Source organism: Kogia breviceps, chromosome 15 (genome assembly GCF_026419965.1).
Source record: "Kogia breviceps isolate mKogBre1 chromosome 15, mKogBre1 haplotype 1, whole genome shotgun sequence".
Taxonomy (NCBI): domain Eukaryota; kingdom Metazoa; phylum Chordata; class Mammalia; order Artiodactyla; family Physeteridae; genus Kogia; species Kogia breviceps.
The window spans coordinates 73,994,657-74,018,405 of record NC_081324.1 but is presented as its reverse complement, the minus strand read 5'-3'; the positions used below and the strand labels follow the sequence as shown (position 1 = coordinate 74,018,405).

Here is a 23,749-nt window from a genome sequence, read left to right as displayed (position 1 = left end):
GAGGACTTCAGGAAATAATTCACGTGACAGCACTTAGCACTGGTACCTGGTGCAGGATAGGCACTCAGGGATTGTTCATTCAGTTTGCATCTGGGGAACCATGTAAGATGCTATCATTAGATAATTAAATTACGATGTGAAGGCCATTTTAAAAATATGAATTGAGAGACAGAAGCAAGAACTGAGAGCTAGGATTTATTAGGCTCTGTGGAGGATGTAGGGTTTAAAGAGGAACAGAACTTAGATGATGATGGGGCTTCCCTGGTGGCGCAGTGGTTGAGAGTCCGCCTGCCGATGCAGGAGATGTGAGTTCGTGCCCCGGTCTGGGAGGATCCCACATGCCGCGGAGCGGCTGGGCCCGTGGGCCATGGCTGCTGAGCCTGCGCGTCCGGAGCCTGTGCTCCGCAACGGGAGAAGCCACAACAATGAGAGGCCCGCATACCCCCCCCCCCCCCCCACACACACACACACAAAAAAAAGAACTTAGATGATGAATAGGTATTATCAGGGTGAGGAATGGATTGGCTCTGATTTGGAGGAAGAGTTTGGGCTCCCCTACGTAAGTCTCACCAGCTTTTATCCCCACATAGTATCTGTATTGCTTCCCCAGTGGTGTCACAGAAAATAATTCTGCACCCAGTGGTAAAACCCTATGGGGCTAATTTTGTTAGCATTATTGCTATTTCTGTGGCAATCATCAGATGATATATAATCTTAGTAAGGCAAGTTGTGAGAAGTATTTTCATCAACAAATGCCCAAATTTACTGTTAGGATGTCCCATAGGAGATCACCCAGCCACTTAGCTGCTGTCTCCAAAATCTAAACCCTGTTCTTCCACATTTCCACGTTTGAACATTTAGTAGGAGATATTTTTAAGAAAAAAATCTTGCCATGGATTTTTTTCCATAAGGGAGTATCATTATGCTTGAATTCTGTTTGAATAGTTTTTGCAAAATGGACATAACCAATAAGGTAAATCTGAGGCGGGGAAAGGCTTTTATATCCCAGTTATAGATTTTTTTGTGACTATTGATAGTTTTGTGACTACTGGTAAGTAATTAGGTACAAAGGTAAAACTGGCTTGACTCATCTTCTGTCAGTTTTACTCAAATGAAAGATTTAAAAATAAAATTCTTAATGTTTAAAAATAAAATTTTCCTACTGAAAACTGAACTCATCCTGTAATACGGGGGATTTTATAGAATTTGTTTTGTTCTCTTGACATTTTAGGAGTATGTTATAGACAACTGTAAGTTGAAAATGAATGAGTATATACATGTTTTCCCTGTATTCAACAAATTTGTCTTCTGTGTGCCTGGCACAGTTCTGAGTACTGGGGTTGTTATGGTGACAAACGAAATAAAGGCCCTGCCCCTGCCCTTTTGGAACTGACATCAGGGGCAGAGAGAGAAGCAATAACTCAATTAACAAACTAAGTATCAGGTGTGATAACTGTTCTAGATTAAAATTAAACAGGGAGGTACTAGAGATTGACACATGTAGGGGTCAGGTGAACAAAGAAGCCCTCTCTGATGAGATGACATTTGGGAAGAGACACAAGTGAGTGAGGGAACAGGCCTTGTGAATATCTAAGGGAAGAGCGTTCCAGGCAGCGGGATAGTAAATGCACGGATGGTGATGAAGAGTATGCTCAACAGGGCTTAGGACAGCAGGGAGGCCAGGATGAGTGGAACAGAGAGAACACAGTGGATAAATGAGCAGATCAGAGATGAGGGTGGGTGAGGGCAGGAATCTTTTAGAGTCTTATAAGCCATGATAAGGACTTTGTTATATTTTATTCTGAGTAAGATGGAAAATCTCTAGATTGTTCTGAGCAGTGACATGATATGACTTGGGTTTTTAAAGGATTGCTGTGCTGCTTGGTGAATAGACTCTAGGAGGACAAGCAAGGCTGGAAGCAGGGAGACCACTTAGGTGATCACTTACTGCAGTCAGTAGTCTAGGTGAGCGATGATACTGGCCAGACCTAGGGTGGGAAAATGGGGACAGAGAGTAGCGGTAAGATGATGGATATTTCTTTTGCTTCATAAATAGTCATAATGCTTATGCCAAGCACTGTTCTAACAGCTTTATAAACATCACCTCATTCATGCTCATAACAACCCTCTGAGGTAAATTTCAAAGGTACAGCCCACAGGATTTGTAGATGGATTGGATGTGGGTAGAAGGGGGAAAAAAAGGAATCTGCGATAATTCCTTTGTGTGGGCCTAAAACTTCTAAGAATGGAGTTGCCATCTCCTGAGAAAGGGAAGATGCAGGAAAAGCGTGTTGGGGTGGAGGGCCCTAGAACAGTTTTCATACACATTGAGTTTGAGATGCACATCAGCTATCCAACTGGATGTGTTGAGTAGGCAGTTAGATAGAGGAGCCTGAAGTTAAGGAAGAGGTCAGGGCTAGAGATAAATTACAAAAGCTGTCTGAAAGCATTCAGGAAGAAGTGCCCACTGGAGGTCTGGTTGTTGCTGGTAAACCTTACCAGAGGTAGGTGTGAGGAGTCTTTTCCTGTGGGTGTGGTTGTAGAGTGGCATTTTCATTGGCTTTCAGATCAGACCTGTATTTGAATACTAGCTCTATCATTTACTGATTAAGTGACCTCAACTATGTGACTTAATCTCATTTAGCTTCACTTTCTTCATCCTTAAAACAGGTTAACAGGACATATCCTATAGCATTGTTAAGATAAAATGAAATAGCGTGTTACCTAGAGCAGTGCTTGGACACGGAAAGTGCTTAATAAATATTCATTGTCTTTCTTTTCCTCAGATTTAGTTTGTTGCATTCAACCCAAACTAAAAGAACATGGACTTCTCTTCAGGATAAAATAAATGTGAATTTAAATATTTATTTATTTGGCTGCATCAGGTCTTAGTTGTGGCATGCAGGATCTTTCGTTGCAGCATGCAGGCTTCTCTCTAGTTGTAGCACATGGGTTCCAGGGCGTGTGGGCTCAGTAGTTGTGGCACGAGGGCTCTCTAGTTGTGGTGCACGGGCTCTAGAGCGTGGGCTTAGTTGCCCCATGGCGGCATGTGGGATCTTAGTTCCCTGACCAGGGATTGAACCCACGTCCCCTGCATTGAAAGGCGGATTCTTAATCACTGGGCCACCAGGGAAGTCCCAAATAAATCTGAATTTAAAGCCTACTTCCATATATATATATATATACTTCTGGGGGTGCCTACTTAATGACAAGCTCCAAAAAGGATTTCATTCAAACCTATTTTCTATCAATCAGTAATGACCTTATAAAAGAAAGACTTCTGTGAGGTTTATAGAAGGCACAGGGGAAGAAGTTGTGGATTCTGAGTATTAAAAGATTCCACATGCAAAAGCAGAGTGAAGGTATATGTAGAAGCACTAATCAGCAAATCAGCAGATCAGTCATAGGTAATTTACATCAAAGCTTAAGTAAATCCGCCTGAGTCCTGGTGATGACCTATAGGAGGAAATAGTGCCCTTTCCTGGGGATGGGCTATTTAAATCAAAGGGAATTATCTCATTAATTACCTGATGATCTGCTGGAAATTTGCTAAAGGGACACTCCTGTGGTTTAGCTTAATCCCACTTCTATTTTCTCCAGTCTTAGCTTGACTATCTCAAAAAGTACTCACTTAAGGTGTTCAGATTTTATCTCATACAGTAAACAGTTGAGCACCTACTATGTGCTGTATACGTTTTTAAGCAAACAAAGGTTAATATGAGTTCCAATTCCTGTTCTTAAGTCCTTCACAGTGTAAGAGAGAAAACACACATGTAAACAAGTAAACAGAACAGACTGTGTGGTAAACAAATACACAGAATAGAGTATGTAATACTCAAAATAGAGTATTATTACAGGACTGCGAATAATGTAGTCATTTTACCCTAGGAGATTATAAAAGCGATACAGGTGTCACCTCTGAACTGGGCCATTAAGGTTAAGGTGAAAATTTTCAGGGAAAGGTATTCCAAGAAGGGAGCACACCATAAGCAAAATCACAGAGGCATGTACAGGGAAAAAAGAAAAAAGCATAATTTGATTAATAGTTTTGTTTTTATGGTGGTGGGAAGAAGAAAGTGACCACCAGTTTGGAAAGCAAATTTTCCTTAACCCTTTCCCACCTCCACACTGGCACATTTGAACATTCCAACCATCTTTAAGGTCTAGATGAGTCCCCAGGTGAGCCATATGGCTAAAAGAAATAAAAAACATTAAAAATACTAGAATTTTCTTTCTTTATTAGGATTGGCTGTGACAGTTATTTTCTGAGGGAATCCTGAGTGTGTCCCTAGGACAACACCATTTGTCTTCTTGTGAAGGACTCCTAAGTGTCTACTTACCCCAGCCCATTCCCATCACTGACCTAAATTAAAATTTAAGTAGAATATCATTCAAAGTATCTGTCTTCCCCCTCAGCCTTCCTGTTTTTTATGAAAAGGTTCTCAGTTTCTTTTCCAAGTATTTCCATGTAATCTTTTGAAAGCGTAAACATTTCGAATTCTGGGAAGTTTGCAGTGTTCATGGTATTTTCAACCCTGAGGGAACAGGGAGGCCTGTTCCAAGACAGACGTGTTCTTGCAGACATGCAGTTCCTCAGTTTAGCTGGATAGTAATTCTTTTAGCTTGGCTACATTTCCATATCCACTCCCCTTTTTTACCCCTGAGACCTTTCAAGGTTTCTCTATTATCACCACACCACATCCATGGATAAAAGAGAGTGCTAGATTCTCTGCAGTGCGGCCTCAGTGAGGACTGTCATTCTCTCCAGTCAATCTCTATGCCAAATTTTCTTAGGCTCTTTAAGATCTGTCCTCTTTTGTATTTAATCTTTTAGACTTTCTGAGCCAATGACTTGAGCATCAGGTCTTCAATCCAGTTGATCTTTGAGGTTATTAGAGCTATAATAGTGATGCAGACAATAGTAGCAACAGAACAGCTCGCACATGCAGTACTTACTGTGCACCAGGCACTCTTCTCAGCACTTTACATAGATTAATTTATCTCATCCTCACAATGGCCTTTTGAGGCAGCTACCACTTTATCCTCATTTTACAAGTGCGGAAACTAAGGCACAGAGTCCTGCAGTTTTGCCTGAGGTTACACAATGCCATAACTGGTAGAGAAGAAAGACCGTGTTCTTTTCAGAGCATGAATTTGGAAGACAGTTTTCCCACAAGAGTTGAGTTTTATTCATCTCTGTATCCTCAATTAAAAGCATAGAAAGCAAGTGTTTTATCCATGTTGGAGTTAGTGCAAAGTGCCAGGCCATCTAGTGAACACAGAGTATTGTGTCATTTTGGTTTAAAAAAGAAAAAAAGACTACATGAATCAAAAGTTTTGATTATGAACACAGTATATTGGCAATATCTAGGGCCTGTTTTATTATATGAGTCCTCATAGAACATTTAAAAATAAAAATTAAAAAATCTGTTCTCTCTGACTTCTTCTGAAATTTTTTTTTTTTTAACTAGCGGTAGGGATCTGACACTGAATAATGGCCCTCCTCCAGAAACAAAAGTGGATTAACATTTCTCCTTTTTTTTCTTTTTCAATTAAGGTCTTTGATGCTGAGGGATTACGTTTGTGATAATGACGAAAAGGATGATAATAAAACTGTTATTGTGCTCTAATTTTAAAGTTCTTTCAAATAAAACAAAATTACACATGGCCCCTATCTGGTGGGCGTACACTTTCTAAATGTCAAAGAGCAGCTTTCCACATATCTCATATAAACAGGCATTCCCTCCCATGAGTAATAAACATTGTTAGTGGCATCAGACTTTCCTCATTCTAGGGGATGAGTTTTGGGCATCCCTGAAAATCATCCAATATGTGACTGTTTTTTGTCTAAAAGAAAAATAATGGTATTGAAATGGAAAGAAACTGAAAATAGTAGTCAAGCACCAACTAACTGTGTGATCTTAGGCAGGACCTTAACTTTCACTCATTCAAATCATATCAAAGGCCTCACCTTGTTGACCCATGCCTCAGTTTTATCAGCCACGAAATTAGGGGTTAGAGCCAGATAGTCTCTGAGGTTTCAACTTTCAAATTGCATGTTTTCTTTTGAGCAAATGTCAGTATTCTATTTGGAGTTTTCACTTTATCATAAATAATAGTAATAGCTATAACATTACATATTTAGTCTGTGCTAAACATTTTATCTACATTATTGTTACCAGAGAGGGACCCCTTCAAGGGCCCAAGAGGGGCTCTTGTCTAACACTCAGAAATGAATTGTCCAAGGAGGCACACGTGCTGATGAAGCAAAAGACTTTATTGAAAAGCAGCACTCAAGCGGAGAGCAGCAGGGTGAGGGAACCCAGGAGAACTGCTCTGCCTCGTCGTCGTGGTGCGAAGTCTCGGGTTTTGTGGAGATGGGGGTTAATTTCCGAGTTGTCTCTTCCCGGTCGTTTTGCTCATGCCCATGTTTGGTCTGACTCAGGGCTTTTCCTGGTGGCATGCACATCTCTCAGTCAATATGGATTCCAGCATGAGTGTTTCTGGGAGGCTGGCAGGATATATTATGGGCTGGCATCTCCTCTTTCTTTTTGGCCCCTCCCGATTCTTCTGGTTGGCGGCAGTTTGTCAGTTCCTTGTTCCCTATTGGGACCTTCTCTTGTGAGACAACTTATGCAAGCAGTTATTTTCATGCCTGGCCAGGGCAGACGGTTCCAGTCCACGGTTCCCTAACATTATTTCATTTTAATGCTGGCATAACTGTTAAGGTAGATCTTTTAATCACCATTTTTCAGATGAGGAAACTGAGGTATAGTGATTGTATAGTTTTCTCAAGATCACACAGCTGTATTCTTTGTTGTTCCTTCTCTTAAGACATCTACCATATTTTGTCTTGAGCTATTTGTGCATTTCTCATACTACCTGTCAGTATGTACAAATATTTATTCTGTACCTTATATTGGCTTCTTCAAGAGTGTTCATCTCATTCTCCTTCAGCTACTTGAGGATGGAGATTGTGTCTTTTATTTTTTATATACCTCATAGGGGCATGAAACTGTAAGTTTTAGAATTTTAAAAGTTTAAAAAGTAATAATAATAACTTCTCTTCCCCCTCAATCTTTCTAAGCTTATGCTGTCCGAGGTTTGTTGTGATTGTTGTATCACTCTCCCCAGCCTCATTATTACTAAAATTTCTGATCTTTATTTGATGTTAATTTTTTTTTCTTTCACCTTTCTCCCTAGGTTGATATCTTATGAATTTACCTATTTTTAAATAAAATAATTTTATTTTCCCTAATTATTAAGATAATGCATACTACTATAGAATATTCAAACTTTATGACAATTTTTTTTCCGAAATGAACATCACTAGGAATATCATCCTCTAGAGATAATCACTGATAGCATTTTGATGAACAGCCTTCCAGGCCTTCTATGCATGTGTGCACTTAAATAAACATATACACATAATCTTAGGTAAATAGGATCAAATATGCTGGGGTTTTTTCACTTTATATTACATTGTTGAAATCTTTCCATATTAATGCAAGTAATCAGTGTGTGGGTGATTCAGTGGTAGAGTTCTCACCTGTCATATTAGTGCCGGCAGATGTATATAGCATTCCATTGCACTGATACATCCAATCTGCTAACAGTGAACACTTTGGTTGCCTCCAGTCTTTTACTATTGCAAACAATTATGCAGTGAACATCCTTCTACATAAATCTTGGGTACAAAGTGAGTTTCATCTGTTTGTATCACATATCTGAACTAAGATAGTATTAATTAGTAAAGTAGTACAGCAGATGTCCATAGCCACATCATTATCATGTAACAGCATAAACTTACAAGAACCCAATAACCCAACATGGATTAGATGGGCAAATGTCTACCTGTAACAAGCATGGAACTTTGGGTTGTTCAGAAAAACATATTCCCATTAAGCTAAAATAAAATGAAAAGCTTGGTCAATATGAAACTTATCTTCATTTTGTTAAAATCTTAAATTTTTCACTTGAAAGAATTGTTAGGTGTTTGTTTCTGTGTTTACTTTGGCTTGGTAGTGAAGTAGTACTTTGCAGAGTCTAGAGAGGATACTCTGTATTCTAAAGTGAAAAATAGAACTTGACAGGAAAACTGACTTTCTGATAAAACATAAACCATTCATTCTCCAAATATGTTTTAAGCACCAGTAATGTACTAAATAATGTGGATACTAGGGCTCAAAGTCTAGCAGGAGAGAGATTAAAATAGTTAATCTAGTTGAAACCCAAGATGAGAGACCAGGAAAAGAAAATGTTTTTCTTTGAATATTTGCAAACATCAGTACTCTACTTACTATGTCTCACGTTTGGTTTGGTTTTCTCATTCTCTAACCTTTCTCTATCAGCTGCATTGCTATTAAAATTTTAAGTCCCTGTTTTTTGTGATTTGTTTTTCCATTCTTTTCAGTCATTCTCCCTAAATTGGTATCTCATTTGTTTACCTTTCAGTTACTCATTATGTGACCCTTATGCATCCCTTCTGGGCCTCAGTTCCCTTATCTGTGCAATGAAGGAGTTCAAATAACTGTTTTGTTTTTTCTAGTAAGGTCCAGCTCTGACATTTTTAGAGCCTAAAGTAGAGACCAGATCTGTCTTCCTCACTATTGTATCCCTAGTTCATAGCATAAATCTGGCCACACAGTAAAAGCTTAATAAACTTGTTAACATTTTGACTTAAATTTGGGGGTCTGTGTGTCTACTCTAGTTCTTTGGAGATTTTTACTTTTGTTTTTTTCATCCTATAGTAGCTATACTACTATACATTTAGACTTGATTCATTTAATTGCTCAAGGGCAGTTTCTGTCAGCCATGAAAGATACTTAGTTTAGTTCAGTTCACACATTTTTTGCGTACTTATCATGTGCCAGGCATTGTGCTATCCACTGGGAATACAAAAATGAATTAGACTTAGTCACCCCTCACCTTAAAAAGCATAAAATGTGGTGAGGGAGAAGGATGCAAATGGATAACTGTAATAAAATGTAATATGTGCTCTGCTAGAGGTGTGTGTCCAGGGTGCTATGTGAACTCAAAGGATTGTTTTTTATTGCTAGACATCTTGTGTCATTTTCAGTCTGGTCAGTTGTATTTTATATTTTCCTGTTCCACAGAGCTATTTTTAATCATGTCTTTTATTTATCTAACATAATCACAGTTGTCTTACAATCTATATCTGATAATTCTAGTATCTGAAGTCATTATGAATGTTTCTGTTGTTGTTTGTGCTGGTTCTTGCTCATGAGTCTTTGTTTCTATGGGTATTTTTGTTTTGGTTTTGCTATAATCTGCTTATTATTAGAAAATTGTTTATGGAAATTATTTGATCTTTGGATGAAGTTATCATCCTTCAGAGATGACTTGTTTTCTCCTGCCAAGTGTCTAGTGGCACTACCAATGAGTTTTTTTTTTTTTTTAATAATGTTAGCCTTGTAAGGAAGTTACGAAAAAAAATAGGGATTCTCATATACCCTTCTTCTATTTTCCCCTAATACTAACATCTTAACGTAACCATAGTACAGTTATCAAAACCAATAAATTGACATTGAGGCAATATTAACTAATCTACATACCTACTGGAATTTTGCCAATTTTCCCACCAGCATCCTTTTTTTTTGGCCCAGGATCCAGCTCAACCTCCCATATTGTATTTAGTTGTCTCCTGCAATCTCTAACAGTTCTTAAGTGTTGGTTTGTTTTTCCTGAAGTTGGTACTTTTTTTGTGTGTGTGGTACGTGGGCCTCTCACTGTTGTGGCCTCTCCCGTTGCGGAGCACAGGCTCCGGACGCGCAGGCGCAGCGGCCATGGCTCACGGGCCCAGTCGCTCCGCGGCATGTGGGATCTTCCCGGACCGGGGCACGAACCCGTGTCCCCTGCATCGGCAGGCGGATTCTCAACCACTGCGCCACCAGGGAAGCCCACTGAAGTTGGTACTTTTGAAGAGTAATGATGAATTGTTTTATAGATGGTCCCTCAATTTGGGTTTGTCTAATGTTTTGTCATGATTAAATTAGGTTATGCAGTTTTGCAGCAATAGCACAGAAATGCAGTTGTGCCCTTTTCAGTGTTTCATATTGAGGACATGAGGTGTTGATATATATATATTTTTTACTGGTGATATTAACTTCTACCATTCGGCTAAGGTAGTATCTGCCAGGCTTCTCCACTGTGAAGTTACTCTTTTCCTCTTTGTAATTAATAAGTCTTACGGGGAGATAACTTTGAGACCATATAAATATCCTGTTTCTCGTCAGACTTTTGCCCACCAGTTATTAGCATTCATCCTCTAGCTCTTTTTTTGTGTATCTATCTATCTATCTAATCTATCTATCTACGCCAGGTCTCAATTGCAATATGTGAACTCTTAGTTGCAGCATGTGGGATCTAGTTCCCTGACTAGGGATTGAACCTGGGCCCCCAGCATTAGGAGCATGGAGTCTTAACCACTGGACCACCAGGGACGTCCCCATGCTCTAGCTCTTGCCTGAAACAGTTATTGCTGTGATGCTTACCTAATGGTGATTTTCTGTCTCCAATGGTCCTTTTACATTTATTAATTGGAATTCTCTGGAAGGAAGAGCTGCCTCTCTCTTCTCTTATTAATTAATTTATCCAATTATTTACTTATCATTGTGGATCCATGAATATTTATCTTATTCTATGCATTATAATCCATTGCTGTCATTATTTGTTTTATTGATCATATCGTCCCAGCCTTAGCCATTGGGAGCTCCTTTGAATTGACTCCTATGTCCATTCAGTGTACCTCCATCATTTTTTGAGCACTTCCTTTCTTTCTGGCATCACAAGATGTTCCAGGCTCATCTTGTATTTTTCCTTCCCCAACCCTGGAACAAGCCATTTCTCCAAGGAGCTTTAGTTCATTTATTAGAGATTGGTATATAGAAACCAATTTGAGCAGTAGAATGTCATTACTTTTAGGCCCTCTCAGAAGACAGAATTAGGAAATAAGTGTGTAAATGCTAACACATTCATAAACAGATATCTATAATTATTTCTCAATCTCTCCATTTATATACGTATTAAAAACCGTAAGTTCATTCTGATGTCTCCAGTTCTAATCCAGTACCACAGAGTTCATGTTAGCCTTCCCTCTTTCCTTTTTTCCACAAGAGAACCCGGTTCTCATTATCCATAGTACATTTACTTATTTGTTCAATTCTATTAAACACATACAGTAATGTTAGAATTGCTAAACCATACATCTGTGAGAAACAGGTTTATTAACTACAGTTCAGTAGCTCTTTAGAGTTCTTTTTTCCCTGAACCTTACGGTATACAGTCAAAAGACTGTTTTCCAAAGCTATTTAAGTAAGTTATTTTCTTCTTGACCCCCTACAGTTGTGGTTATGCTATTTATTTGTGGTGTAGTTAGGTTTATTTGTTACTGTTTGTGTTCCATTGGTTGGTTGTAATAATTTGCATATGTGAAATATTAATGTGACTCTGTCACTATCTTGTCAGCTCTTTGATGCTTTTAAGAAATCTTTGACACTTTATCCAGTATTTTTAGCTGTTTTCAGTAGGAAGGTCAGTCCAAATAACCTAGCCCACTGTATTACCAGAAATGAAACCTCCTCTTTGGAAAGGTATTGGTGAAAATCTTACCATCTGTATATATTAAGTAAAATATAAATACAAAACAAACTTAACTTCTGAGTTTTAATTTTGTAAGGCTTTGGGAGGAATTGGCATACTAAACCCTAGTGAGAACAAAAGGCTATTATACATTTTTGCATTTACTTACCATCTAGTAGATAGCTATTGCTTTTATTACTATAAATGATCAAGATAGCATATTACATGATAAGCCTCCTTTTTACTCTCAGTAGGCTCATGACACCTATTACCAAATTTGAAAGTGTCTTTTTTTTTTTTTGCAGGATTGCCAGCCTGTGACTTCTTTTAGATGTTGGGGGTAGGAGTTTATTAATTTATTTTTTAATTTTTGCTGTGTTGGGTCTTTGTTTCTGTGCGAGGGCTTTCTCTAGTTGTGGCAAGTGGGGGCCACTCTTCATCGCGGTGCGCGGGCCTCTCTCTGTCGCGGCCTCTCTTGTTGCAGAGCGCAGGCTCAGTAGTTGTGGCTCATGGGCCCAGTTGCTCTGCGGCATGTGGGATCCTCCCAGATCAGGGCTCGAACCCGTGTCCCCTGCATTAGCAGGCAGATTCTCAACCACTGCGCCACCAGGGAAGCCCCAAATTTGAAAGTTTTTAACTATAAGACCTTGAAAGTAAGAAAATACAGACTTCAGGTTAATTGGATTTTTCAGTTAAGCAAAGGCTAATCATAAACCCATTTTTGGTTCAAATTGGTGTAGATTTTCTATTCTAATGTATAATCATCTACTTTTCTGACTCAGTTTTTCCATTCTACTGGAAAACTTAGGTTTTCTATTCCACTCTACTAGTAGTAAAGTTCTGCTACCACCACCAGGGTGACACGTATTCATTATAATTGCAAAATATGGGAAAATCCCAGATGCCTAACAATGAAGGAGTGGTAAAGGAAATCATAACATATCTACTTGATGGAATATTATGCAGTCACTTAAAGTGACAATTAAGACGTGTAATAATAAATAACATGGAAATGTTTCTGATACCATGCTAAGTGAAAAATGAAAAAAATCTATGAGTAATATGATCATGGGTAATTGTGCATACACACATACATACCCACATAGAAAGATTGAGGGAAAATCAACAAAATGTATTTTCAAAACAAACCCTGTTCTGGGGTTCTGTTACAGAAACTGAAAATTGAAAAATAGGGACTTCCCTGGCAGTCCAGTGGTTAGGACTATGTGCTTCCACTGCAGGAGGTGTGGCAGGTTTGATCCCTGGTCGGGCAGCTAAGATCCTGTGTGCCGTGTGCTGCAACCCAAAAAGAAACAAAAAACAAAAAGGATAACCTACGGACTGGGAGAAAATATTTGCAAATGATGCAATGAACAGGGCTTAATTTCCAAGATACACAAACAGCTCATACAGCTCAATATCAAACAAAAAAAAAGCAAACAACCTAATCAAAAAATGGGCGAAAGACCTAAATAAACACTTCTCCAAGAAGACATACAAATGGGCAACAGGCAGTTGAAAAGATGCGCAGCATCACTAATTATTAGTGAAATGCAAATCAAAACTATAATGAAGTACCACCAAACACCAGTCAGAATGACCATCATCAAAATGTCTACAAATAGTAAATGCTGGAGAAAGTGTGGAGAAAAGGGAACCCTCCTATACTGATGGTGGGAATGTAAATTGGGACAGCCACTATGGAGAACAATATGGAGGTTCCATAAAAAACTAAAAATAGAGTTATCATATGATCCAGCAATCCCACTCCTGGACTTACATTTGGAAAAGATGAAAACTCTAATTCAACGATACATGCACCCCAGTGTTCAAAGCAGCACTATTTACAATAGGCAAGTTATAGAAGCAACGCTAAATGTCCATCAGCAGCTGAATGGATAAAGAAGCTGTGCAATACACACACACACACACACACACACACACACACACACACACACACACACACAAATGGAATATTACTCAACCATAAAAATGAATGGAATATTGTCATTTGCAGCAACATGGATGGACCTAGAGATTATCTTACTAAGTGAAGAAAGTCAGAGGAAAACAAATATTATATGATATCACTTATATGTGGAATCTAAAGAAATAATACAAATGAACTTATTTACAAAAATAGAAACAAACTCACAGACATAGAAAACAAACTTATGGGATTAATAGATCCACACTATTATATATAAAATAAGCAACAAGGACTTACTGCATAGCACAGGAAACTATATTCAATATCTTGTAATAACCTATAGTGGAAAAGAATCTGAAAAAGAATGTATGTGTGTGTATAACTGAATATCTTTGCTGTACAACTGAATAACATACTGTAAATCAATCATACTTCAATTAAAAAATAAAAATAAAATGGTAGATCTCTCCTACTGTAATTTCTAAGTTAATTGGCTCATTTTTTTTCTTTTCACAAATAAGTTAAATGGATGCTCATGTGTAACTAATGCAACTTCCTTGCCTCCATTTAACAAGAAATTATATAGTTGGTACTCCTCTGGTGGTGCAGTGGTTAAGAATCTGCCTACCAATGCAGGGGACACGGGTTCGATCCCTGCTCCGGGAAGATCCCACATGCCGCGGAGCAACTAAGCCCGTGCGCCACAACTACTGAAGCCCGCGCACTCCCGCATCTACTGAGCCCGCGTGCTGCAACTAATGAGCCCACATGCTGCAACTGCTGAAGTGCATGCACCTAGAGCCCGTGCTCTGTAGCAAGAGAAGCCACCGCAATGAGAAGCCTGCACACCACACAAAGAGTAGCCCCTGCTTGCCGTAACTAGAGAAAGCCCACACACAGCAATGAAGACCCAACGCAGCCAAAAATAAAAATAAAATTTAAAAAGTATATAGTTAACAGTTCTACTTTGGCCAGTTTAAACAAATTTAAAATGTTACAGTTTAGTGAAATATTCTTTTTTTTTTTTTTTTTTTTTTTTTTTTTGCGCTACGCGGGCCTCTCACTGTTGTGGCTTCTCCCGTTGCGGAGCACAGGCTCCGGACGCGCAGGCTCAGCGGCCATGGCTCACGGGCCCAGCCGCTCCGCGGCATGTGGGATCTTCCCGGACCGGGACACGAACCCGCGTCCCCTGCATCGGCAAGAGGACTCTCAACCACTGCGCCACCAGGGAAGCCCAGTGAAATATTCTTATATTGCTAATCATGTCAATTGGAAAAGTAATCATGGAACAGCTCTGCTCAGCAGAGAGAAAGTAATCTGTCCTAGATGGTACTTGACCAAATCAAGCATATCGGGCAGAAAGAACACACTGTCAGGTTTTTTTTGCCAATTTGAGGATTAATTAAATAATAAATAATTACCTAAGCACTCAGATTATAAAAATAGTTCATTTCAGATAGTTCAAGAAATGTATGTGTTAAACTTTTCAGCATTCTTTAACAGAACTAGAGTTATTTCTTGAATGTCTTGTTTTCTTTATTCAATCTTGATGCAATGAAAGTATAAGAGATGTTTTTGAGAACATTAGAAATAAGTATCTAAAGATTAAAATATTTCATAATACCCAGTGGTGGAAAGGTATTAGGAAGCAGGCATATTTGTACTGTCAGTAGGTGTACAGTAAATTGATCCAACATTTTTGGAGGACAGTTTGGCAGTGTCTATAAAAATGAATATGCAGGGCTTGCCTGATGGTGCAGTGGTTGAGAGTCCGCCTGCCGATGCAGGGGACACAGGTTCGTGCCCCGGTCCGGGAAGATCCCACATGCCATGGAGCCGCTGGGCCCGTGAGCCATGGCCTCTGAGCCTGCATGTCCGGAGCCTGTGCTCTGCAACGGGAGAAGCCACAAGAGTGAGAGGCCCGCGTACTGCAAAAAAAAAATCTAGTAATTCCACTTATAGGAATTTATTCACTTATAGGGTATTCTCCCACAAGTACAAAGATTGATTAGCAAGGATATTTTTTGAAAGCACTGTTTATAATAGCAAAGAATTGAAATACTCTATAAATGCTCATAAGCAGGGACTAGTTAAATAAATTATGATATATTCATATAACTAAATGCCAGATAACTGCTAAAAAGAATAAGGTAGATTTACATATTGACATAGAAAGATGTTAAAACACTATATGTTTTTGTTTTTGTTTTTGTTTTTGCAGTACGTGAGCCTCTCACTGTTGTGGCCTCTCCTGTTGCGGAGCACAGGCTCCGGACACTCAGGCTCAGTGGCCATGGCTCACGGATCTAGCCGCTCCACGGCATGTGGGATCTTCCCTGACCGGGGCACGAACCCATGTCCCCCTGCATCAGCAGGCGGACTCTCAACCACTGTGCCACCAGGGAAGCCCACTATATGTATTTTTAAAGCCAAAATTTTAGTAATGTTTTAGATAGATAGATAGATAGATATGAATAGAAAATTTCTACAAAGACTCACAAGAAGTATGTCTAATATGGATGATATTAGATATATCACTGGAGAGTGGTACTGCTGATTAGGAATAAGTGGGGACTTAAACTTTCATTTCAGTCCTTCAGTTCGTCTTAAGTTTTTTTACTCTAAACATTTGTTGCTCTTTTTTTTCCTTAATATTTATTTATTTATTTATTTAGGCTGCGCCAGGTCTTAGTTGCAGCATATGGACTTCTTAGTTGCGGCATGCAAACTCTTTAGTTGTGGCATGCATGTGGGATCTAGTTCTCCGACAAGGGATCGAACTCAGGCCCCCTGCACTGGGAGCACAGAGTCTTAGCCACTGGACCACCAGGGAAGTCACCTGTTACTCTTATTATTTAAAAAAATTTAAGAGTTTAAGAATAAAAATACTTGAGCTAAAAGCATACCATCTTTTTTTATATTCACCTATGATTATAGATGTCATTCTCTGCCACAGTTTTGCCACAGCTGTTACTGGCTGCTTAATCAGGCATGGTAGCCAAAACTCATCATTTTGAGAAGTAAACTGTAAGTCCCATACCATCGTTTTGTGCTTTCAAAATGAATTATCCTAATATAACCCCACCACCACCAAAAAAGGTCCCAGGGCCCTGGCTAGCTGCCCTAAACCTAGAAGGAGAAAGTTTTTTATCTCCAAGAGAGGTATGGCTCCTGGATATTAAATAGCTGATCTTTGCAAGGCCACCAGGAGAACAGAACTGAAAGGTATGGCTGCTGAATATTTCTGTATTTCCCTATATTTTTTAGCTTGACCTTCATGATGTTGGCCAAGTCACCTAACAGGCTGCTCTCAGTGGACTTGTGCATATGGCAGCTCCTTATAATATACACATGGTGTTCTCAGTACCTGAGTTTTTTAAAAAAGCAAACAACTGATCCTAGTTGCCCTAAACTTGTAGCAATGTGATATTTCTTTCCTTTCCTTATTTCCCTACACTTCAGTGATTAGACTCAATCCCACAAAGTCCTGAATTACAAATAGGGAAATGGGCACACCTTCAAACCTGCCCTTTTTGTGTTACAATGTAAAGGAGGAATATGTCTATAACTTGGGAAAGTGAGACTCAAAGAGGTTAAATGACTCATATAACTCATACCCATATCTATGGTAGGACAGGAACTCTTAACCCTGACCATCTGACCCTTAACTTTTTTTTCCTTTCATCGTACATCCCTCCTCTCAGGAGCAGGGCAGATCTTTTGAGGAAGACCACTGTTATTCTGGCTTACTCTCCTACTTGAAGAACTTCAAAGAAGCTCTGAAATCCACTATAGAACTAAAATTGGCCTTGTAACCTTTCTGATACTTTGTTCAGAAAGCATTTAGAACATTAGAGTCATGTCAAACTTCAGAGATTATTATTTAATTTATGTGCAGAAATAGCTAATATTCATTCTGGTAGTCAGGTCTAAGTATCTGAGCCAGTTTCCATCTCTGAAAAAGAAGGAAATAATATACTTTGGAAGGTGCATTAGCTCCTTGCAGGTGGTACTTATATGTCTGATTGATCCGTTCCCCTCCATCACCATCACAGACAAATGACTGGCCACCTGGCTGGAGGTGGCCATGGTGTGGCGGGAGAGCACAGACCCGGGAGGCTGAAGACCAGGGCAGTGCCACTCCTCTCAGCCTCCACCTCCTTGTCTGCAAAATGAGGCCATCAATTCCTGCTTCTTAGGGCTGTTGGAGATTCATATGAGAGCTGTAGGTTATAAGTCTTTGTGAACAGTATATCCTTGGGCACATCTGAGGAGTCAGACAATTAAAGGAAACATTATAACGTAGTGGTTCGGAGCTGAGACTTTGGTGTCATGCTTCCTGAAGGGAAGAGACAAATTTTATTTCTAGGAAGATCACTTTGAGAGGAGACTGTCTACAGGAGCATTTCTGATACCACCTGGGCTAGATTTGTGGCCCTCAGTGCATCTCTTTGGTTGTCTCATGATTCATGTCAAGGCAGTGATGCTCAGTGAGATCAGCTGCCTGAATTACCTAGTGCTTTGTAATCTGAACATATTTGAAACCCTGATAGTCAACTGAATTCAGTATAGGCAATCGAACTGCAGCATTTATAAGAGGAAATTTTCCTTATGGGCCTTAAATTCTATTCGAAGAAATTTCAAGAGTCAAATAAAATTGCTTAGTATTAAAAAAAGAAGAAGAAGAAAAGAAAGAAAAAAAAGCCTTTCTAAATTGGACTCATGAAGTTGGTTTCAATAGTGAGTGATAGAAATAGGAAAAACTATTTCAAGATACTGTGTAAGAAGGCAGTATAGCAGTCCTAATTTCGGAGTAAGACAGCCCAAAGTTTACCATTCTAATGCTGTCATTCACTAAAATGTGGGGCACTTTCCCTCACTTCCCTGAGCCTGTTGCCTTGGTAGTAAATTGAAGGTGACAGGCCCTACTTTGGTTGTGACAGTTGAGGTAGAGCATTTAGCACAGTTCTTGGCACATAGTGAAGTACTCAGTAAATAATACTAATTTTATTTTTAGGCAAGGATGACTAATATTGTGTTTCTAAGTGATTAAGAAACAAGCTGGTAGTGTCTAAAATTAAATTTAAAATAAGGAAGAAAAAGAGATGGTTTGATTTTCTTTTGTTGTATGTTTTGTAATTGTTTAAAAATTAGCACTATAGGTTGATTCTTGTGGCGCTGTAGTCTGGGGCGGGGGGCACGTTTGTTGAATCTATGGAACCAAAAAAAGATTGACAATTAATTATACAGCACTTGAAGATAAAAGGAACTGTTGAACGTATAACCATTACTGTAAGAGTCTCATTGAACAGCTAGCCTACCATTTCAACATTACCATCCCACCTCCTCTGAAAGCCTTTCCCAACCATTTCTGCACACCGTGATCTTTCCTGAGAACACATAAAGCTTACTGACCCTATTTGGCCTCAGAAAAGCACTGAGGCAGTTACTTAACCTGTCCTGTGGCTCTCCTCCACAGGGCAGTGTTTAGGGCTTTCCTCAGTGGGGGCTGGGCTGGGCCCTCCGGAAGATGACTGAGTTCATATCTTTCCAAGGGTGCATTCTTTCAAAGTACTCTCCTGCGTATTCCAGAGAAGGTGCTGACACACCGAATGGTATTTGGTGTTTGCTGTGTTTTAGCATTAGAGAATAAATGGATTAGGGTGGGAAATGAGCACCTCAGCCAGCACTCCCCAGAGAATCGAAAGTTCCTTGAGGAATGAACAGAAAAAATCTTAACAGACTTGACAGGGTATTTTATTTTATTTTATTTTATTTTTTGCGGTATGCGGGCCTCTCACTGTTGTGGCCTCTCCCGTTGCGGAGCACAGGCTCCGGACGCACAGGCCTGGCGGCCATGGCTCACGGGCTTAGTTGCTCCGCGGCATGTGGGATCTTCCCGGACCAGGGCACGAACCCGTGTCTCCTGCATCGGCAGGCGGATTCTCAACCACTGCGCCACCAGGGAAGCCCCAGGGTATTTTAAATAGTACCCATGTTGACTGGAAGTAAGAAATACAGACAGAGATGATTTGCCTGGGCTCACTAAGGAAATGCATGGGAGAAATAAAGGAATTTCTAAGGTATTAGGTATATTCATCTTATTCTTCCATGTAAAATACTGAGAATGTCTCTCAATTTAGATGTTTGCTGAGCTTCTGCTGTGTGCAGAATCATAATGATGATAACTAACATTTGAGAACTTACAATTTTCTAGGCCTTTTTCCTCTGATCAGCAAAGTGGTCTTAGACCTAGACAGAGTCATTCATGGTGGAGGTAGGGGGGATAGGGGTTAGTCTTGTTTGGGTGTGAGGGAACAAAGGGACAGGGATGGGAGACCAGTTTCTCATAGTGTACTTGTAGAATAGAGTTGCAAAGAGATGCTTGAGAAATGAAAGGCAAATCAGGCCTCTTTTGTACAACCTCTAAATCATCTCTGTGGTCTCTTCTGCATACAGGCATCAGAAGTTGAGAGACAGCTATCCATGCAAGTCCATGCCCTCAGAGAAGACTTTCGGGAGAAAAACTCATCAACCAACCAGCACATCATCCGACTTGAAAGCCTTCAGGCCGAGGTGAGCCTTCCTGTGCAGCAGTGCTTGGATGGAAATGCTTTTCTCATTGGAAGTGCTGTGCCAGGTCTTTTAGACAAGGAGCCCTCTGAACAAAAACCTGCTCTATCTAAAATCTCTAGGGAGACATATCTGTGAGAAACTGAATGGGGAACACTTGACCATGTTCCTCCGGGTAGCCTGTTGTCTAGAAAAATAAGGTTGCTCAGAGTTACTGCTGAGTGTGTTGAAATTATGAATGTCCTACTTCTTACTGAATATGTTGATCCCTCAAAGAACATCCATGCCAATCCTAAATAGAAGATTGGAAACGGAATCCTCCCTTCCTCCATTCCATTTGGGTCCAGTTCAGTCCATCTTAATAGGGCCTATTATGCTCACCTATAAACTGAGAGTAACAGAAGTGTCTACTTCATAGGGTTGTTGTGAGGATCTGATGAGTTGATACGTGGAAAGCACTGTGTGTGGTGTTTGGAAGAAAGTAATGTTATTGAAAGTATATGAGAAGGGCAGGCAGGGTCTATGGCCTGAGTGGGCCAGAGGGGGAAAAAAAGTAGCACTTGGGGACAGTACTGTGAGAATCCAGTTGTGGGGAGGAAAGGGGAGGCGTCATATCACCAGCCCAAATGGGGGCTCTCTCCTGAGGAGGCTTCCACTAATCTGCTCCCAGGACCCCTCAGCCAAGTGTCCGAACAGCAGCCCTCTGGCTGAGTCACACTTTGAGGGACGGTCTAGCGCCACATGATCGTGCACCCCAATTGTGGTGAAGGAACCAGCCAACGTGGTCAGGCCCAAGAGGCCCAGATGGCTCCTCTCCTGCTTCATAAATGACATGAAGATGTTTTTCCTAAAGTCTGTCAATATCTTCTCTTTTCTCCTGGCTCTCCCTTCCTTCTTCCCTTCCCTTGGAATTCTTACTGGTATTGAGCAGCAGGTTCTTGAAGTAAGTAGTTTGTGCTTGTGGGTTTGGCATGCCTGTCTGTGATGGTTTGTGTGCATGATGTGCTGTTCAACCACCTCTGCCAAAGTCTGACTCCATCGAGTTGCCTGTTTTCCTTTCCCCACCACCCCCAATTCACTGTTTCTAGACCCTCATGACACAGGGTCTTTCCCAGGAATATTTATGGCCAGATTTGGTCCCAAGTTTCAGGGTGTGTAGGATGGGGTGAGGGAGTTGGCCGCCTAATGCCAATTCCTTGCTTCATCCAATAACACTGCTACTTTTAAAAGCCAAGCTATGAAATTGTGTATTTCAAATAAGTTACTTCATGTAGATAAGTTACTTCACATAGAGCTGAACTGCTAAGTTTTTTTAAGAGGTGGGGCTGTGTATCAGAACCATATTACCTCATGACTTCACTGAGTGGAACTTGGGAAACAAAGGTGATCCATGGGAAGGAAAATGTAAAGGTCAGAGGGTATTTAAATGAAAATCAACTAGAGTAAGAATTCCCTTCATGTGGGTAACGCTGCTTCAGCTTGGGGAATAGTGGACCCATTCACAAAAGGGCCTGTTCCTTTCGGTCCCTTACCCAGGTGCACACTTGAGAGACAGTGTTTCTTTGTTTGGCCAGATACCTGATCCCTCTGGACAAAGGCCACATACTTCATTTCCCCAGGACAGCATCCTATCTGATGGGTGGGTGGCCAGGGAAGATCTGTGCCCTATGAACAGAATTCAGAGAGTGAGAACAGCCAAAAAGCAGGGGGAAGGCAAAGATTCAGAGGACTTGGGACAAGTTAGACATTCATTTCCAAATCGCCCCTGGAAACAGTCTAAGGTTGGTCCTTTTAGTGAATTGTTTCATGCTAAACTAGAGAGCATGGAGAACATCTTAAACACAACAAGAGAATATTCACAAGAAACTGGTTGAGAGATCAGTCTAGCAGGGAACTGATAAATGGGAGGAGCTGGGGAACCTGCAGGACTCCAAAAGTTCCCAAGGCCACTAGCAATTGAAGGGATTTGGGAAGGCTTCCCATAGCTCCTGAGCAGGGCAGGGTTCTTGGGCTGAAGCATCGCTGGCCTTGGGGAGTGCTGGATGGCTTCTTAGCCAGCATCTCTTTCCTCTTTTCCTCTGCTTTCTTACTGAAACGGAAGAGACAAGACTGACCTTCCTAAAAGAAGGTCTGTATCTTTCTTGAGACTAGCTAGATGCTCAGTGTACAAACATATCAACCTGTTTAATAAAAAGAGAAAAATTGCTTCTATTCACAAATTTCTTGCTCAAGCAAAAGATACTTTAAGTAAAATCAGTTACTTACTTGTGTCCATGTCGTGTTCCTTTCTGGGACATGGGCTGATGCAGGCACTGCTCTGTTTTCTGTATTCTTCTGGCTCCCCCATTAACCCAGGGTCTGGACCATGACTCTAGACCCAGACCTGCCAGCAGTGGGGGAAGGACAAAGGAGAGACATAGAATATGAGAATACAGCGGCTCCAGAGGCTGTCTTGGGCATTTTCTTGTGCTCAGGACTTGAGAAAGAATGGTCCCACAGATTAGGTTCCACTGCCCCATAAACTTTGGGGTTGAAGTAAAGTTGTAGGCAGGGGACTTCCCTGGTGGTCCAGTGGTTAAGACTCCGCACTTCCACTGCAGGGGGCATGGGTTCGATCCCTGGTCAGGGAACTAAGATCCCACATGCCGTGCGGCAGGGCCAAAAAATGTTCTAGGCAGCAAGGTGGGGCCCTCCTCTATCTTATCTGTGGAATTTTCAGAGAACACTAACCTTCCTTGCCTCTGCCTGGCACCCCACATTCCAGCTTCTGCAAAGTTCAACTCCTACCCCTTCCCAGACAGGTTTCCAAAGGGGAGGGGTTTTCTCCTCACCTTAAGAGTTCACAGCTGTTCCTTCAGAGGTGGAGGCACCAGGCCCCTGGGCAGAGCACTTGGAGAGACACCTGCCTTCATGTTCCGGGGCTGGTCCCTCCCTCCCTAACTCATCAGCCCGGGTGTAACTCCACACCACCCTTGTGGCTCTCCGCCCTTTCAGATCAAGATGCTGTCGGATCGGAAACGGGAGCTGGAGCACCGTCTCAGTGCCACCTTAGAGGAGAATGACCTGCTCCATGGGGCTGTGGAGGAGCTACAGGACCGGGTGCTGATTCTGGAGCGGCAGGGCCATGACAAAGACCTCCAGGTACTGGCGCAGAGAAGCAATCACACAGGACCAGGGCCATAACAAGGGAGTGCTTAGCTGCCCAGCCAAAGGGAAAGGCTGGGAGGCCAGTGCTGCCCCCGGGGTCAGGAGTGGGTAAAGCTGAGGTCTGTCCTTGGGCCAGGTTAGGGTTCTCCTCAGGCTCTGCTAACTGGGCTGGTTTTCTCTGCCGAGAACAAGTGCATTGCTACCACAGGTCATCCTTACAATTTGTTCTCAGCCACTGGCCCCAGGAGCAGTTTCACTGAGTTCTTTCTGGGCTGTTAACATGACTGGAACACCAGGAGTGCTGTTCTGCCTCCTGGGGTTTGTGAAACCTGCTGGAGATTTCAGGGGGAGCCTGTGACTCTGTGCTTGGCTCACAGTGCTCTCTGCTGCTGCTTCCCCAAGCTGATGCATTTAGTTGGCTGGCACTGAACAGAAACCAAGAAGCTGCCCACTGAGCACAGCCAGACTTATATCCTGATTCTGCCGGTTGTTAACAAA

The 23,749-nt window shown here is 41.0% G+C and overlaps 1 protein-coding gene across 6 annotated transcripts in view; it reads left to right on the top strand.

Annotated features, from left to right (window-relative positions):
• Positions 1-23,749, top strand: part of BICDL1 (BICD family like cargo adaptor 1) — a 99,474-nt gene that overhangs the window by 51,735 nt on the left and 23,990 nt on the right. For 2 of the 6 annotated variants that reach the window (XM_067015297.1, XM_067015296.1), the window contains exons 3-5: positions 19,991-20,107; positions 21,036-21,047; positions 23,099-23,245. In XM_067015297.1, coding sequence (XP_066871398.1) covers positions 19,991-20,107; positions 21,036-21,047; positions 23,099-23,245 — 276 coding nt within the window. Of the gene's footprint in view, positions 1-19,990; positions 20,120-21,035; positions 21,048-23,098; positions 23,246-23,749 lie in introns of all 6 variants that reach the window. The other 4 variants (XR_010836936.1, XM_059040540.2, XM_059040543.2 and 1 more) reach the window with 2 other exon arrangements.